The sequence below is a fragment of the Mustela putorius genome, unplaced genomic scaffold (genome assembly GCF_011764305.1).
Source record: "Mustela putorius furo isolate JIRA1106 unplaced genomic scaffold, ASM1176430v1.1 tig00000145_pilon_pilon_pilon, whole genome shotgun sequence".
Lineage (NCBI taxonomy): Eukaryota > Metazoa > Chordata > Mammalia > Carnivora > Mustelidae > Mustela > Mustela putorius.
The window spans coordinates 33768105-33787440 of NW_025421294.1; the positions used below are offsets into that span (position 1 = coordinate 33768105).

At 38.0% G+C, this 19336-nt stretch overlaps 1 protein-coding gene across 8 annotated transcripts in view; it reads right to left on the reverse strand.

Moving 5' to 3' along the window:
* Positions 1 to 19336, reverse strand: part of NSD1 (nuclear receptor binding SET domain protein 1) — a 146768-nt gene that overhangs the window by 13311 nt on the left and 114121 nt on the right. For all 8 annotated transcript variants that reach the window (XM_045075568.1, XM_004737496.3, XM_045075566.1 and 5 more), the window contains 7 exons: positions 17952 to 18152; positions 16452 to 16631; positions 12835 to 12991; positions 10773 to 10978; positions 7426 to 7538; positions 2085 to 2354; positions 654 to 770 (listed from right to left, as the gene is read on the reverse strand). In XM_045075568.1, the coding sequence (XP_044931503.1) occupies positions 654 to 770; positions 2085 to 2354; positions 7426 to 7538; positions 10773 to 10978; positions 12835 to 12991; positions 16452 to 16631; positions 17952 to 18152 (1244 nt within the window). The remainder of the gene's footprint in view (positions 1 to 653; positions 771 to 2084; positions 2355 to 7425; positions 7539 to 10772; positions 10979 to 12834; positions 12992 to 16451; positions 16632 to 17951; positions 18153 to 19336) is intronic.

Consider the following 19336-nt stretch of genomic DNA (forward strand, 5'->3'; position numbering starts at 1 on the left):
GAACACCTAGAGGTGACAATCTCTTAAATTAAAGGGTTCAACTTAATAACTGTTCACAAAGTTCCACACCAGGAAAGAATTCTGTTATAACAGCCAACAGAAGGGGCCGAGGACTGCTAATAGACTTTAACATTCAGGTAAAAGGAAGAATGTCTGATACACAGAAAATAAACACTTTAGGCTACTGGAATTAGGAATGAGTCCCATATATAATCCTAGGCACTAATGAAATGAAAGTCATCAGCAAATTCCTGTGATTGAAAAGATGACTTGAGTTCAGAAGTTGAGTTCTACAATTTATTATGACCTTCTCAATGCACTAAATATTAACAAATCAGTTTCACAATCTGTAAAATAAAAGGGTGGAAGAATGATTACTTACTTGGCTGGCTCCAGGTTTTAATCTTATAGGAAAAATGCTAAAAGACGTAATACCCAACTTGTATTGGACAGTTCAAAAAGAATGCCAATAGCAGCTCTGTTGACTCTGGCAAGGGATGTATAGCCAGAAATGAGCAAATTTATCTACTCCAGAACCTTGACAAAGCAAACTCTATGAAGATGCTGTTTTGGCAGTGAACTACATGCTTACAAACACTATGGCTGGGACAATATCAATTTCGCAGTCTTGTAACGATGGAAATAACACTTACTTTGTCCAGAGTAAGCATATAGAAATTAGTGATGTCATGTTCTTGGGCATAACGAATTCGAGCTCTGCACTCTTCTTCATCTATTAGCTCACCCACATACTCATTCACAAATTCACCCTAGAACAAGAAACAGTTCTTAATGGCAAAAAACTCAACTTGTATTCCCAGATATACCTTATCTTTTAAAAAATTAAAGAAAACAAATCTCCAAAGCAGTTCACGTACATATACCTAGTCAATTTAACAAAGGTTTATTCAAGAAACATAAATATGATGCTTCAACTATATGACAATGAAAAATACCTGCCCACTCCTATTACTGTCACCAGGACAAAGACTGGGATTGGACATTAGAGATCAACCAACACAGAAGTAAGTAAACTACTCTATGAAATAGGGCTCCATTAAAATGGTGATATACATAGTCGATCCCTTTAAATGCCCCCAAACCTGAAAATCAGTTTTCATAAACTATGTTCCTTTTCCTTTGACTATGCCCTGCCTGCTGCCCTTCCACATTTTACACTACTGTCCTCCTGATTCACTGAGCTATAGTCATACTGGCTTTCCCTCAGGCTGTCTGCTTTGCCAGCAGTGCTTTAACACTTACCTATCTTGAGCCAAAAACTTCTTATACTTCAAATTCTCAAAACATTCTCTGAGTCAAAGCTAGTTTCAGGCCCTTTACCATTTACTGTATGCCTCTAGAACCCTTTGAGCTTCCATACTGGGTGACTACTTGACCAATGTCTCTCCAGCTTAGAATGTAAACTTTATGAAAGCATGGACTATGCCTCTTATTTATCACTGCATTTGTACCACAATGCCTGGCACACAATAGATATGTAAAAGCTACTGACCAAATTACAGAACAGCCAATATTCACATCATTTTCTACATAAGAACTTCAGTAAAATTCTTCAGAAAGCTTAACTAGAGTAAGGTTTAATTTATTAAAAGGTCAAAAAAGACTTACTCTACAAAAAGACTATATAATATTCTCTATTAGAAACTTGCAGGGCTTTTTAAGTTTGAAGTTGAAGATGTTACTGCACTTTTATTAGAGAAGGCCTAATCCTCTTCTTCGTTTTCCATGAATGAAAACTGATTTTCCCTTAGTAAAAACAGATTTTATTTTACTATGTGATTGACACCTCTGTATCACATACTCATTATCCCCGACCTCTTAACTACAAGTTCCAGGATTGTCATAAAAGAGCAAATAAAATCCTGGTAACTCTACGAATTTCACTTTTTCATCCTCATACGACATGAACGTGATCAATACTAAGGACTTTAGAGGTAAAGGAGACTATCCTCAAGCATCTAAACTCTAGAAAGACACAGCAGGACCCAAGAATAATTACCCATATTAAGCAATTGTAAAGAAGAAAAAAAAAAAATCTGGAAATCATGAAAAATTTTCTTCACCTTTTTAATATCTGTTTTTGTCCGGAGACCCCAGCCTCTCTGTAATGTGCGGAAAATTTCAACCTCTGGATACTGGCGCTTAGTGAAGCACTGGTTTTGGCAGCGTCCTCCAGCAGGACACACTGTGGGGTGGCACTCATAGAGCAGCATGCGATTGATGCACTCAGAGTCTATCCCACAGGGGTTATCATCAGTAGCTTTACAGTTGCAACGGGGAATTTCGGACAAGTCTGCAGTGAAAATCTGTACCCTGCCAATAGGACGGTTCACCTGCAGAAGTAACACGTATTACAGAATATCAGACTAGTCAACACAAGATAACTCAGGACCTATAAAAGTTAGACTTCTCTTCTTTGAAGTTGCATGCAACATTTTACATGACTTGGAACTCAGGATATTATTCACAATAGCTAAATGTGGTACAAGTAATGGAATATTATTCAGCTTTAAAAGAAAGGAGATTCTCATGGGGCACCTGGGTGGCTCAGTGGGTTAAGCCTCTGCCTTCGGCTCAGGTCATGATCCCAGGGTCCTGGGATCAAGCCCCACATCGGGCTCTCTGCTCTGCAGGGAGCCTGCTTCCTCCTCTCTCTCTGCTTGCCTCTCTACCTACTTGCAGACCTGGAGGATATTATGTTATGTGAAATAAATCAGTGACAAAAAGACAAATACCGTATGTATATAAGGTACTTAGAGTAGTGAAAATCGTAGAGAAAAAAGTAGAATGGTAGTTGGCAAGCAATGAGAGGAGGGGAGAATGGAGAGTTAATGCTTAATGGGTACAGAGTTTCAGTTTTTACCAGATGAAAAGAGGCCTAGAGATGGATGATGGTAACGAATGCAAACATTATGAATGCATTTAATATCCCTGAACTTAATGTTTAAAAATGATTTACCTATTTTATCTATATTTCACTACAATAAAAAAATTGGAGGAAAAAAGATTAAGTCTGACATAAAAGCTTACTTAATAAACAAATTATGAATCCCACAAAAAATTTTTAATCCACTGAGCCACCCAGGTGCCCCAAATCCCACAAAAAAATTTTAAAAATCACTTTATGAATATCATAATTTCAAAGCTGGTAGGCCAAGTGAAGTATAAACTGGGTTTCTGCTATTACCACATGGTGGTGCCATGTTAGCTGTTACACTAAAAAAAAAAATTTTTAACTGGCAAATGGTTGACATGAAAATGTCTTTGGGTAAGTGGGATTCCTCCCGTATGTGAAGAAATATTTTTAATATTTACTACCATAGTTTGAAATCTTTTTAATAGATTACAGCAATGTCACTCATATTTATTCAGTAGTGGTGCTAGTACTAAAAACTACAGTGAAAATCTGGTGATAAAACATAGAGGTCAAACAGCCTCTGTAATACTGAAGGTGTTAGCATTTTCAAAATGCTAGCAACGATGCTGAAGGAAAAAAAAAAAACATTCCACAACACAAATGCTGATTTGTGCACTAGGAGAATGAGTCTCCCCTACCTGGTATTGGCGGCAACAGTCAAACCGTGTATCAACAAAAACCCATCCCATACATAAAAATTGGCTTTTCAGGAATTTTGTGATTTTGACAAATCACTTCACTTCCAAGATTAGTGTGAGAATAAGAAATACATGTAAAAAGAAAAAGAAATACATGTAAAAAGACTACAGAGTCTACCAACCTCTTAAAACATGGCAGATAGTATAATTTTCTTTCTTTTAATATCCATTTAATTATTTGTCACATAAAATATTCTAGATTATCACATCCATTCAATCTAAAATCACTATGACTGGGGCGCCTGGGTGGCTCAGTGGGTTAAAGCCTCTGCCTTAGGCTCAGGTCATGATCTCAGGGTCCTGGGATCAAGCCCCGTATCAGGCTCTCTGCTCAGCAGGGAGCTTCCTTCCTCTCTCTCTGCCTGCCTCTCTGCCTACTTGTGATCTCTCTGTCAAATAAATAAATATAATCTTACAAAATAATAGTAATAAAATATGACTGGTGCACCTGGGTGGCTCAACTAAGCATCAAGCTCTTAATCTCAGGGTCATGAGTTCAAGCCTCACATTGGGCTCAAAAATATAAAATAAAATACAAAAGAAAATGAAGGGGTGCCTGGGTGGCTCAGTGGGTTAAAGCCTCTGCCTTTGGCTCAGTTCACGATCCCAGAGTCCTGGGATCAAGCCCCGCATCGGGCTCTCTGCTCATCGGGTGGCCTGTTTCCTCCTCTCTCTCTGCCTACTTGTGATCTCTGTCAATAAATAAATAAAATCTTTTTGGGTGCCTGGGTGGCTCAGTGGGTTAAGCCGCTGCCTTCGGCTCGGGTCATGATCTCAGGGTCCTGGGATCCAGGCCCGCATCGGGCTCTCTGCTGAGCAGGGAGCCTGCTTCCCTCTCTCTCTCTCTGCCTGCTTCTCTATCTACTTGTGATTTCTCTCTGTCAAATAAATAAAATCTTAAATAAATAAATAAATAAATAAAATCTTTTAAAGACAAAATGAAATCACCATGATTAACACGTTTTTTCCATCCTCTAAATTCCCAAAAGGTTTCATTTCTAACATTTTAGTTTTTGCCTCTTCTTTAACAATATTATAAAATCTCCAATCTGTCTGCAGAAGTATATTGTTCTCAAACCTGTTCTTGAGAACACCTTACAAGGATGTAACTCTGCCAGATCTCTTCCCAGATACCTCAAAATACGGGTAAAAACTGTAGACGTTTTGAGGGTGCCTGGGTGGCTCAGATACTTAAGGGTCTGCATTTGGTTAGGTCATAATCCCAGAGTCCTGGAATGAAACCCCGTCGGGTTACCAGCTCAGCGGTGAGCCTGCTTCTGCTGCCTCACTCTCCCTGCCCTAATAAATTAAAAAATCTAGAACCCCCCCCCCACAAAACCTGTAAACTTTCTGTTAATGGAGGAATACTCCTACCACATGCAAATGGAAGTCAAAATCCTGAGGAAAGCGAACTCTAAGGGGACAGAAGGTAAGGACTGACTCAATCACCTCAGACTGCAGGTCCTACACACAAGGCATTAGAACATAGATACCTGTTTCAAGGTATCTTTACCTGACCTCCCTCCCATAAAAAAGTTTCATTCTACTCCTTTTCTTTCTATAAAAAGATATATTTCTATCATTCTTTCTTAACATATGATCTAACCTATTATTAATCCCAAGTAAGTTTCTTGCCTAACATATAAACAAACAAACAAAACACATAGTTAAGAATATAGATACCTAAGTACAGTTAAATGCTCACTCTAGATCAGGGATTAACAAACATTTCCTAGAAAAGGCCAGACAGTAAATAGTTTGGGTTCTGCAGGCTACAGATTTCTGGTGTGTGTAGCTCAATTCTGTCATTGTAGCATAAAAGAAGCAAAATAAATAAGCATGGATGTATGTCAAAACTTCATTTATGGACACTAATATTTGAATTTCATGTAATCTTAATTTTCCTGGAAATATTCTTCTCATTTTTATTTTTACCCAACCACAGTAAGCCAGATTTGGGCCACAGACTATAGTTTTCTAACCCTTGTTCTAAACGTTTTTCCTGGAAACGTTATTTGTTTGTTTTTAAAAAGGTGGGGAAGGGGTATGGAGAGGAAAGAAGCTGGCTTCTAAATTCTGTGATTTAGATCAATTCCAGGAAGCTGTTCTCTCAAGGGCTTCCTATGCTTGAAGTGCTACTCTGAAATACCTCCCTTGCTGTTACCTGACACCTAGTACTGTGAGAAGCAGATTCTTTTCCCCTTTTTGAGGCCTAACTACACTTAGAACTCCGTGAACTATGTTATATCTCCATGCACAATAACTCCATTTAACTCTCAGTACACTACCACCATTTAGACCCAATTTTAAGTTTTGAGTATATTTTCTTCAGCAGTTTTAGAAGGATGATTATTTTATGAGTTTTATTCTTTCTCAGAGGTCTTCTGAAGATCAAAAAGAAAATTCACTTTAAAAAAAAGAAATAAAGAAGGAAAAGGAAAAAAAACCTCCCTCATTCTATCCTGCAACTACCAAAAACATCCACTAAACCCTTTTAAAAAATCTAAGCTACATTATGGAATTTTAGTGTTCTTAATTACCTGTATCTCATAACATTTTACTATTTCATTGTTATTCAGTTACTAATTAGTGTTTTCCACCTTTACCAAAAGGCTAAACTAACAAGAAAACAGAGAAATAATGGTATCACAAAAGCTTATGTATGCAACAGTGAAATAGTGACACTTTAGTTTCTCTATTGCATTGCCCAAAGTATTAAATAACCTTTCCAGAAAGTATGAAAGATTAGAGATAACATCTTTATAGTATGCTTTTAGTAGGGTTGCTTTATTGAGGAAATAAAAATCCAGGGCACCTGCTTAAATTTGAATTTCAGATTTTTTTAAAAATTTTTTTTAGTGTAAGTATGTCCCACGGAATACTTGGGATACACTTGATCACATTAGACTCTAAAGATGGTGGTGAAATCGATCTCTATGTGAAACCTCAGACTCTAAGACTTCAGAAACCCAAATATTAATGGGTACACTAACAATGAATTTCTATTGACAAAAATGAAATATGGTATTCTTATTCAGGAATGACATCACCACAAATATTCTACAATAAGAACCTGGGTAGTCTCACATTGTTAACAGAGCTAATAGTATTCTTTCATGTTTTCTGATGTTGAACACTAGAACTAACTTAATAAAACTCAGGTTTTTCAAAAAGTGGTTTTAGTAAATACTTACTAAAATGTCTGATAAATTTGTTCATTATTCCTGTATTTTTACTTTTGTAAATTATTCATAAAAATGATTTAAAACATTAAAAAATACAAAGGGTCCACTGGACCCAGATGATAAATGGTGATGACTCTTATTAGGCACATCAGGGGTTAGGTACACTTAACATGAATTCTCCTGACCTTGGGAAACCTAATCATACTGGCTACCTAAAATATCTTTAGTATCAGACATTACCAAGAAGACTTACCATGTGTAATAGTCATACTATCTCAGGGCTATTTATCATTTTTTATCATACTTCTTGAATCCCCTTCAAACTGTAAGATGTTTCTTGTGCAGAGACTCTAATCCAGTCCCTTCTATAAGAAGACTTTCCAAGGCAACAGAAAAAGTTATCAACACACAACTGACTTTATATAAACTGTAGACAATGTGTGAGGTATGGTGCTCTGGAACTTTTTCTTATCTTCTTTCAAGTGCACACCTCTACCTAGAGCAACTGTACTTGTGCTTCCAATCCTCTCATGAACAAAACAGGAAGACAGCACTCTATAACAGGGTCTCTCCTGGAGAACAGTCTCCTGCAGTCTTTTCTCACCTTTATATGTTTGTAAGGCGGCGGTTTCTTGTCATTCTTTCGGTCTTCCTGCAGCTGCCTTAGCTCTTTCTGGGCCTTTAACTCCTCAAACCTTGCTGCAGCTTCCTGAAGAGCTAAGAAAACACACAGCACAAGTCACTTAATCTTGGGTGGAGTAGTTTTTTTTGTCTTTTTTTCCCCTTTAAAGTTGGAAAAAAAAAATCCATGCTTTAGACAATAAAGTCAGCCAGCACTGGACTGCCTGGGTGGCTCAGTCAGTTAAGTGTCTGCCTCCAGCTCAGGTCATGATCTCAGGGTCCTGGGATCAAGGCCCGCACTGGGCTCGTTGCTCAGCAGGGAGCCTGCTTCTCCCTCAACACCCTTCCCCAGACTTGTGCTCACTCTCACACGCTCTCTCGCTCTCGGGGGGGGGGAAAAAATCAGGCAGCATTATATGGAAAACTAAGACGTACATATAAGTGCTATTTTCAAGTTAATTTATAGTCCCCAGGGTATTCAGATATCGGATTAAGACAAAACACAATCTACTACTACATGGCACAATAAAAAGACTACCACCTTCAGAGGAAAATTTAAAACAAAAACAAATCTCGCTAAATGATTTGAAAAAGCCCACAAATAACATTTCCTAACGACAATGAGACTGTATCTGCTCAGCTAAATCACTGTAGTTCATTAAGCCTAATTCTTTCCTCAGTTCTGAACCTCCTGCCTCTAGACACATTCAGTCTTCTAGGTGCCCAATAACATGCTGCACTCCTCTGGAAGAAATTCAGAGTTGAAGTTTCCCGCTCCTTCTTGCCTAATTCTCTAAAGAGCACCTGTTCTATTCCTCTCCTAAGTTTCATTCTGTAAATATGAACTATTAGCTGTAATGATACACAGATCTTCATAGCTGATTAATATTCAAGTCCTTTCATATGTTTAAAAGACTGTAATATCTTAGAGTCCAACAAAATCTTAAGAGTCTCATTCTTTCCCATTTATAACAAATTTTTCATTCACTCTTTTCAAAAATTAATTCCTTGTAACCTAGATTAAAAAACTCTCAAAAGAACTCTAATTCTTCCCTCCTTTCCTCTCTGTAGCTTTCCCCATATTGTGTCAATTCTTTAAAGAAAACCTCTCCTTTGGTCCATATCCCCTTTTCTCCATTTTCCTGTTAAACATCTAACAGAGCTTTTGTTGCCTGGAATCCTCTAAATTTTTTGTTAGTTGTTTTTGTTTTTTAAATTATTACTCCTTTCTTCATTCTATTATTCAGAATGTCCTGACTAGTCTGTCTACTTAATGTCTATTCAAGTACCCATCATCCTCTCCACCCCAGGGACACTTCATTGTGACAAGCTTTTCTCTGCCTGGAACTACCAAAACAGTCACTTCACAGACATCCCCGGCCACAGCCTCTCATCTTCTACAGTTCTCAAACTTAAAGATTTCTAAAAACTCTGCTCTGACCATGTAACTTACCTACCACCTTTTCTGGCTAACAGCCCTGTGTTCCCCCAACCCCATCTTAAGCTATAACACATAGCTAGAGGTCATTCACTCAACATGTTAGATTTAATATATGTTTTCCCATGCGCTGTTTTCTTGTCAACATTTTCATTTGTTTACTTCTTCACTTTCAGTGTAGGAGTGAAGAGTTAGGATTCTGGAGCCCGATTGCTAGAATTTGAAACTTTCCTCTTCACTTACTGGCCTTGGCACCTTGGGGAAAGTATTTAAATTTTATGTGCCTCAGCTTCCTCATCTGTAAGGTAAGGACAACGACATCTAACTTAAACTGTTGTCACAAGGACTTAAAGCAGAAAACTAAAAAGGGCCTGGCAAACAACAAATGATAACGATTATTAAGGTTCACTCTTCAAAGTCACAAGGAAAAAAACCAACCCATGACTGCCTAACTCTGATCTCCAGCACAGTTATGCTTCCTCTTGGTCTATTCCCACAGCATAGCATGCACAGTTCTGCCACAACACGCAATGAGTAACACTTTGACTGCTTTCATCTGTATCCAATTCCCCCATAAAAACAAGTGTGTATTCCTTGAAGGCAGAGGCACCCAGCCAGCCTAGGGTTGAGGCATAGAAAGAGCAGAATCCCAGAGCTTCAGCAGGATCAGACCTGTGATATTCTCTACAACTCCACCTTCTGCCCCAGCCTCTGTGGTGGCAGGCTCTACACAGGGTAAGATTTTGGTTAAGTGGTCCCTGACCATCCAGGACCACAAGAGTCGAGAGCCAAGTTCCTATAGTGTTAATACTAATAACCCCTACCTACACAGAAACCACATGGCCAACAGGTGAGGACCTACTGAAATGACATTAGCAACAGAACCTTTGTGAAACTTGTTCCCATGGACATGATTCTCATTCCCCATACAGGAAGTTTCACCTGCTTAGAATTTTCATTGAATCTTCACTTTATGATAAAGTTTCACCTGCTTAAAATCTTCACCTAATCATACAAAATCTATATACCTCAATGTCCAAATATATTCGAGTAACAACAGATACCTATACTGCCTTTCAAAGGACAGCTAAAGGAAGAAGATAATTATCACTGATGGGATACCAACTATGTGCTTTGTTGGCTGATGCTTTTATTTACTCACTGAATTCTCAGAACAAACTTACTCATTATGTAAGAGTCTGAGGCTCATACTTGACTCAACTCCTTCTACCTCAAATGTCCCCTGACTACTTCACTGCTAGGCCAGCTTTAAAAAATCTCTTTTGACTCAGAACATTTATGCTTTGACTTTCACTATTTTATTTTGCTCTATAACTTCTCTATAACTTCCGTGGAACAAACACAACTCTACTAGAGATTCTGACTCTTGTCTAACAAACCACAGAGCTAAAGCTATAAAATAATTCCAAAGTTCCAGTACTTGGTAAGATGCTGAGAAAATACAGGGATGCCTGGGTGGCTCAGTCGGTTAAGCTTCTGCTTTCAGCTCAGGTCAAGATTCTGGGGTCCTGGGATTGAGCACGAAATCAGGTTCCTTGCTCAGCAGGAAGCCTGCTTCTCCCTTTGCCTGCCACTCCCCCTGCTTGTGCTCTCTCTCTCTTTGACAAATAAAAAAATAAACTCTTTAAAACAAAACAAAATGTTGAGAAAGCAACTGGTGAGACAAAAACCTCCCTAAAGGAAAATCCTGCTATATAAAGGCAAAGCTAAAAAATAATTATGCAGATCAACTTTCCTGTAAAATCTTGTAGTTGCCCCAGAGAGAAGAACACAGCTGCTAATGGAACATACGTGAATTATAATACACAAAAGAATAGATATGTGGGCAATAGAGGTCTGTGTTGGCCTGCGAAACAAAAGGATAAAGTTACCTTTTTTGTATGTCCCATCCACTCCTTTGCCCATCTTATCCTTGCTGCTCACATCCCCCTCCATATAGGGAAAGACTCGGGCCTGATGCGTCCACAGATAGTCATTAGACCCAAAGAAGAGCACAGGGAACTCGCCCACATCATGTCTCATCTTATCAATATTGGAAGGTACAGCTCGAGGATGGCAGATCTCAGCTGGCCACCACCTGGGAAAGGTGAAAATAAGGAAGGAAATCTTGAAGAGAGTCTAAGACACTAGGAAAATGACCTATCTCTTAGGACATGAATAAGGAATGTCCAACCTAGTGCATTTTTACAATCTAACTAGGGAACAATGAGTACTAAACCTGAATGGCCACCCTCACAGATGTGCTCCCATAGACACTTTTTAGACCCAGTTACTTTAAGTAAATTATAAAGGAAATAATAATTAACAGTAAGTAATAATTATCTCATATAAGATAGAAACAAAGCTTTGACTATAATGTTCACTTAAGTATTATCTATAAGAATGAAAACCTGGAAACAATCTAAATGCTCAACATTTAGGGAATGATAAAGTTACTACAGAATATGATACAATGAAATGCAATTCGGCCTTTTTTTTTTTTTTTTTAAATTGGACAGAGAGAGAGAGAGAAATCACAAAGAGGCAGAGCAGCAGGCAGAGAGAGAGGAGGAAGCAGGCTCCTCTCTGAGCAGGGAGCCTGATGCAGTGCTCGATTCCGGGACCCTGAGATCATGATCTGAGTCAAAGGCAGAGGCTCAACCCACTGAGCCACCCGGGTGCCCCTCAATTTGGCCTTTAAAAAGGAAAAGTTTCATTAATTGTGAGGGGTATAGAAAAATGACTCCCCCCCCCACAAAGACACCAAGAAATGCCTTTGAAAATAAAATAAAAAGCATGCAAATTTATGCTTTACATCTACTTTAGAAAGATAACTTGGCATTAGCTAGTTAAGCTGGAAACCCCTATTCCTAGAAAAACTGTGCATGTAAACTAAGGAAGATCGACAAAATGCTCATAGTCCAAAGAGGAGAATGGATAAAGGAACTGCACTATATTTTAAGACTATATCAAAAAGAAATGTAGAGGGGCGCCTGGGTGGCTCAGTGGGTTAAAGCCTCTCCTTCCGCTCAGGTTGTGATCCCGGCGAACTGGGATCGAGTTCTGCATCGGACTGTCTGCTCTGCAGAGGGTCTGCTTCCTCCTCTCTCTCTCTCTCTCTCTCTGCCTACTTGTGATCTCTGTCTGTCAAATAAATAAATAAATAAAAATCAAAAAAAAAAAAAAAAAAAAAAAGAAAAGAAATGTAGAACAGCAAAGTGTGAACTAGAGTACTGCACTACTACAAATCTCAGGAGTATAATAGTAAATGAGAAAAACAAGCTGCAGGAAAATACAGCAAGAATTTCTTTATGAAAAGGTCTACAACATGCAGAACAAAACATTATACATGTGGTAAACCATTACAGCAAGGCAAAGGAATAAAAAACACAAAATGCAGTATAGTGGTTACCTCTACGGGTGGGGAGAAACTGGATTCAGTAAAGAGTCATGGAGGGAGCCTCAAAAGTACCAGCAATATGATATTTCTTTAAATGGGAGGTACAATACACAGATGTTCCTTTCTAATCCTTTTAAATCATGCATGTCATAATATTCTTTTATATATTCTATGTTCAATAAAAATAATTTTAAAAAGGAAAAGATACAAAACTGAGTATAAATATAAGGCCAATTATTTTGAGGGTACATGCATTGGTGTGTCTCCAAATAAATATGCCAAACTGTTAGCAATGTATCTTCCTTGTTTATTGTGGGTTTATTTTCATTAATGAATTTTCTACAGAGAATATGTATTATTCCCATATTTACAAAACATAAAAATGAGGTCTTTTTCTTATAATGGAAAATTAATGGGCAGAGAGGCTGACCTTGCTTAATCAGAAAAATTATTAAAAAAAGAAAGAAAGAAAGGAAAGAAAAAGAGTTAAGCCCTGTATCCAAAAAAACAGAAGACGGGATGGTAAAAGAATCAGTGCCTTCATGCTCACTCACCTGTATCGTCCAACTTTTACCCAGACAATTTCCCTGTAATGTGGCTTTTTGCCTGCCTTACAATCATTGCAATACCAGTTTCCTTCAGGGATATCAATGTTCAGGCACTCCCGATGAAAAGCAGCAGGGCAAGAATCACAGCACAAAAGGCTGCCTCCTGTGGAATCAAAAAATGTGGCACTCAGAATCACTAGGCAGCACACAATGACCCAGCTGAAATGGCTTTTGCTCCTAACCAATTATTTATCTCCGAGCGAAGGGGGCTTAGTAATTTAGTTATTCAGAAAGACTTTTCTTCATGAGCACTTCGCCCCTCTCCAATATTCCTGTGAACCACAACCTTGAGGGTTTGTTATATTCACAGCAAATAAACATGAGATCCTACTGGCAAAATTAGCTTAGGGCAGTGGTCAGAAGTCAAATATGTGCATAATACACATTTCTTTCTCTTCACTAAAAGACAATACACTAAATTCTCCACAATATACAGTAAATAATCACATCTATCTGAAGACTAAACAAATGAATAAATGGCACAGTAATGTTTGCCACTGAAGTCATGCCCATATGGTTACTTCCTTCCCCCTTTTAAAATTACTAACTCTTTAATCTTTTTTATGTTTTGCACTCTGATACCTATGGGCTCTGAAATTTTCAGATTATCATTTATGAACTCTCTAACCTAACACATATATTAAAAGGACACTGTTACATTAAGGTATAATTATCAAAATGTTAGAACAAGCGATTATAGCTACATATGTCTCTTTGTAATACAAAAGTAAGATCTAGCAATAACAATGATTACAAGATACTTTAAGATATCTAAACTGAGGGGCGCCTGGGTGGCTCTTTAAACCAAAAGCCTCTGCCTTTGGATTAGGTCATGATCTCAGGGTCCTGGGATCAAGCCCCGCATTGGGCTCTCTGCTCAGCGGGGAGCCTGCTACCCCCTCTCTCTCTGCCTGCTTCTTTGCCTACTTGTGATCTCTGTCTGTCACATAAATAAATAAAATCTTAAAAAAAAAAAAAAAGATATCTAAACTGAAATATCTGTGGTTTTCAATGGTGACAAAAATTACAGGTACTAATGTGGTCTGTTGCCTAAACTTCAGTTAAAGTTCTCCCCCTCCATGGAGGTTTTCAGACACCAGGATAATTAAATACATTGCAATGACAATGAATTTTCACTTGAAGATTTTTCAAGAGTGATTCAATTTATATATCTGAAGCTGAAATCCATTGTTGCAGACTATAAAAATTTTCATTTAAAGATGATTCATATTTGGGCGCCTGGGTGGCTCAGTGGGTTAAGCCGCTGCCTTCGGCTCGGGTCATGATCTCAGGGTCCTGGGATCAAATCCCGCATCAGGCTCTCTGCTCGGCGGGGAGCCTGCTTCCTCCTCTCTCTCTCTCTCTGCCTGCCTCTCTGCCTACTTGTGATCTCTCTCTCTGTCAAATAAATAAATAAAAATTAAAGATGATTCATATTTAAGGAATATAATAAATACCCTATTATCTTATGCCAGAAATGAGCATGTTTCAAAGTCTTAGCAAAGTGCACGTCTACATCCATCTGGGTTTTACTGTGCCCATTTTGCCTCATAATATCTTATAAAAAATTTCAAGTTTTATGACCCCATCCTACCCATGCAGACTTTTTTCCTTTTCTCAATCATCTACAGCTGGCTCTTAAAATAAGTTTTGGGGTGTTTATTTTCTTGGGGCCAGGACTGTGTGCCTACGACCCAACTCCTTTTTAGTTACAGAAGCTTTTCTCTTATCTCTGCTGTATACTGTAGCTTGATTCAGTGATTTTTGGGGAAAAGACTTTTGCTACAACAACTTTAAAGAACTTGTTTGCTCAATACATATAACCTGTACGCTCTGCTCTGAAACTCGTATTTAGCTACTCTTGGGCATTTTGTAGGATGAGTTGAACAATCTTAGCATGGGACATAAGAATGATGCAGAGTCCATAATTTATCTGACCCAGTAATATACCTTCTAGAACATCTCCTATTTGTGCTTAGTTATTGCAGCTGAGTCACAATCTAATTAACGGTATAGTCTGCAAACTACATGGACTTGGTAGAAAAATCTTCCTTTTGTTAAGTTGGCTTTCATTATACACTAGAAATATTTCATATACAAAAAGGCCTTTGTACTAGGCCTTAAAAGGAGGTTATACAGCATGAAAAGAAATCTGCACATAAGAATACCCACTGAAGAAAGGCAAAGGACAGAGCTGAGGGGAAATAGTGGCAAACAGGTTTTCAGGAAAGGACATGTGGTTTGAGCTGAGAGAAAATATGAGAAAAGAAATCAATAGGATTTATCTGCAGAGATGGATGGGAGGTAGGCAGGAGAGTTTATGGTGGCATATACATATATATATATATATGAATATATATTAAAAGCCTAACACTATTCTAAAGAAGAACTATGTTTTAAGTTGAAGGGAAAAAATTTTTAATTTTTCTTCATCCACTTTAGAAGAACTTTTAGAAATTAATATCCTTAAGTGTGAAAAAACACTTATATAGACAAATTCCTTCACTTTCCTTTTGTTCCATCTCTTTAAATTCATGACAAAATGATTTAACAAAAAAGAAACACAACTTTATGATATTACCATCTTCTAGAACTGTACACAACTATCTTAAGTAGTATCACTTAAAATTAAGCAATGGGTTTTTTTCTGATGGTGGGACTTGGGATGATTTATGATTAATTAATTCATCAATCATTTCCTCCATTTTTTATCTTTCCTTTCTCTCTCTCCAGATTTATTAAGATATAACTGATTTATAACATCGTTAAGGTTAAAGTATACAAAAGAATGACTAGATATGTGTTATACTGTGAAACGATTGCTGAAATAAGCTTAGGTAGAACATTTAACACCGTACATACTTAAAATTTTTTTCATTTTGATGCTGGTGAGAATTTTTAAGATCTACTCTCTTTAGCAGCTTGCAAATATACAACTAACAGTACTGTTAACCATGCTGTACATTAAATCCCCTAAACTTGCCCATCTTCTAACTGGAAGTTTGCATTGTTTGATCATATTCCCCCATTTTTCAAGGACAATTTTATTTCCTTCCACTTGTCTTTTCTTTATTGTTTCATTTGTTTATTATTATTTTTTTAAGGATCTATTTGTTTATTTGAGAGGATGTGTGCACACACTTGCACGTGCCCAAAAGTGGGGGAAGAGGGGAGTGGGCATGGTAAGAGAGAAGTCCAAGCAGACTCCACGCTAAGCACTGAGCCCAAGGCAGGGCACAATCCCACTGCCCTAAGATCACGACCTGAGCAAAAACCAATAGCGTGATGCTCATTCAACTGCACCACCCAGATGCCCTTCATTTGTTTATCATTTTAATAAAAATAAGGTAAAAACAAAACAAAACAAAATAAAACCCCTATTTGTGGAAAAAAAAAAAAAACCCAAGTTTAAGCGTTCTGTTGTCATTAATTCAGAACATTACTTCCCAGTATTTCTCTGGTAGCAAAGTGAAGAAAATTATTTTTGATTGCAGTTAGAATACTGCAATCTCTAGTATTAATCTCTTTTTAGACTATTCATACATGAAGCAGTCATGTCTTACCTTCTGAGCATACAAAACACCAGCTAACATTAACATGCTCGTGATTTCGGCAGCCCCGCCTAGGTGTAAAGTGATTAGGGCAGATGATACTATTAGATGCAAGAATCTTTGACCCGGCAGCCAGGCAAAAGTCATTGGCATGGTATGCCACAGGGCAGCGGACACAGCGCATCAGACGACCTAAAATTAGGAGAAGCAGGAAAACCAAGAATAAAAGAGAAAGATATTAAACATAAAATCAAAACGAGTTATTGAAATGTCTTTGTAAGCACTCAGAAAATGTCACTAGTAGAAGGAAGCACTACTAGGACAAGGGATCATAAAACACACAACTCACTATGAAAAAGCTCAGATGGGAGCTATGTGATAAGCTGCCACAAGGCATCAGATCTCACAACTGTTAAGTGAGCCTACCTCGCCAAAGAAAGCCCTATTCAATCCATTGCCCTGACTCCTAGGAAACCTGGCATCAGCCTCAAACTAAATAGGGGAGATGTCACAACCTGAATAAAAGACCAGCTAGGAGAAAGACCATGCTTGCTTTCAATGCCTGGTGCTATGTGATTCTTAAAGCCTGAATTTTTAGGTGAATGAACCTTTCCAACCCTTCCAGATAAAATATGTCCTCTCTTATACAGCACCTACTAAAAACCATTACCAAACTACAATAGCAATTGAAAAGGAGAAGATAAGCTGATGGTTAAACTGTAATTTTGATGAAGCAAGTGAAATTACTGTACTTAAGACTGATGAGATCTATAGGCTCAGGAACTCGTATTACAAAACATACTGCCAGTCTAATTAGAAGAAAACATACTGCCAGTCTAATTAGAAGAAAAGTCAAAACACTAGTAATTTTCCTGTTTAATCCCCTATGGGAGAAGCAGGGGCTCTTTGGGCATATAAGCATTTAACAACAGACACACAATATTTGGGTTAAGAAAAATTAGTAAGAGATCCCATTATTACTAAACAGAAATGACTGTTTTCCCAATTGAGAACAGACTTAAAAGCTTAACTTTGCCTATATACCCACAGGCACTTTTGGAAACCTCAGCTCTATGAAGCAGGAAAGAGGTTTCAGAATAGAAGTTTCCAATTTAAAAAACAAAACAAATTAACACACAAAAAACCCCCTCAATTCTGCCCTAAATTTATGCATGAATAATATTACACCTGACAACCACAGATATAAAGGGTCCACAGGAAAAGAAAAGTACTTTAGTCTAATGGAGTAGAGAGGGGGAAATTTACAGCAGAATACTTTCTTCAACTAAACAACACTATGAAATCCAAGTATTTGAAACCACCACATAACAATAGGGCTCCAAAGAATACAATGTGGGAACTGCTGGATTATTCCATTATTTTCCCCCCTCTCACATAAAATACTGGTACTCTGACAAAAGCTAGAGAGGCCATGAAGAGACATGCCCATACACAGCATCTGGAAATACATGTTACCAATGAAACCAAGGTTCTGTAATTAGAAACCCATACCTTTAGATGCAGAAACACTGGCTGGATTAGCAGCATGACAGGTTATACAGATGTGGAGGGAGCACCGGAAGCCCTTGTTCTGCATGACAGTGGGTGGATACTTCTGGACACATTCTTCATGGTAAAACTTTCCACACAAGGGCAAAAGGCACCTTTTGACATCTTCCCCACTCTGCTTACAAACAAAACAGGTATGGATTCCTGGTAAACAAAGGAAGGTAATAAATTAACACCAATTCAAGAATTCATCCAATGCTAAACCATTAGACAAAAAGTTTATTAAGTAAACAATTCTGTACCAAGTTCCGATATGGAATTCCATGCAAATCTCCAACACCAGCTGCATGTCTTATAATTCAACTAAATTCTGAAACTATATAAATGGAGGTAACATCATATCCCACAGGTTAAGGACTCAATTGGGAAAGATGGCCTTTGCCCCTAACTTCAGATGCCAATCTTAAGTTCAGGTTGTCACCTATACTTCTGACTGGCGATAAATCAGAGGTTCCAATAACCTGCACTTCTTAGGTTTTATTAATTTGCTGAAATGGCTCAAAGAACTCAGAGAAACATTTTACTTACAGGATCACCAGTTTATCATGAAAAGATAATACTCAGGAATAGCTAGATGGAAGAGATGCACAGGGCAAGGTATGAGGAAAGGGTGGGGAGCTTTCATTCCCTCTCCAAAAGCAACACTTTATTCTGAATCTCCACACACCCACCAATCCAGAAGCTCTCCAAAACCCATTCTTCTGGGTTCTGAAACCTCAGTGCATAGGCTGATTAAACCACTGGCCACTGGGGACTGACTCAACCTCCAGCCTCTGACACCCTGCTTCCCTACAGATTAGCAGGGGGGAGAGGAGTGAGAGTTCTAGCCCTATAATCATAAGGTTGGTTCTCTTGGCAATCAAGGACCCATCCTGAGGTGTGTCTTTTATTAACATAGTCAAACACACACAAAGAACATCTTGGTAACTCTCACCACATAGGAGAGACCAAGGTTTTGGGAGCTCTGTGCCACAAGCTAAAGACCAAAATATGTATTTCTTATTATAAATCACAATATCTCAATAAAGAACTTTGTAACAGACTGATCGGGCTGACAACAAGAACCTACCAAACAATTTTAAGATCATTATTAAGTGAGAAACTCTTGACAATATATGTTTGCTGATGTGACGCAATAGGAAGAACACATTACCTACAAAGCATTCCTGCCAAAAGAAAACTGATCTGAAATTAATCCAGCCTCTAGATCTAACTACAAGTTTCCAGGAAATATGGAAGATAGGGCAACAAGTTAAAAGGACACCTGAAAGATGTAATAAACCAAATTTGCAATGCAGAAAATTTAGAAGGACAAATGACTGTCAAAA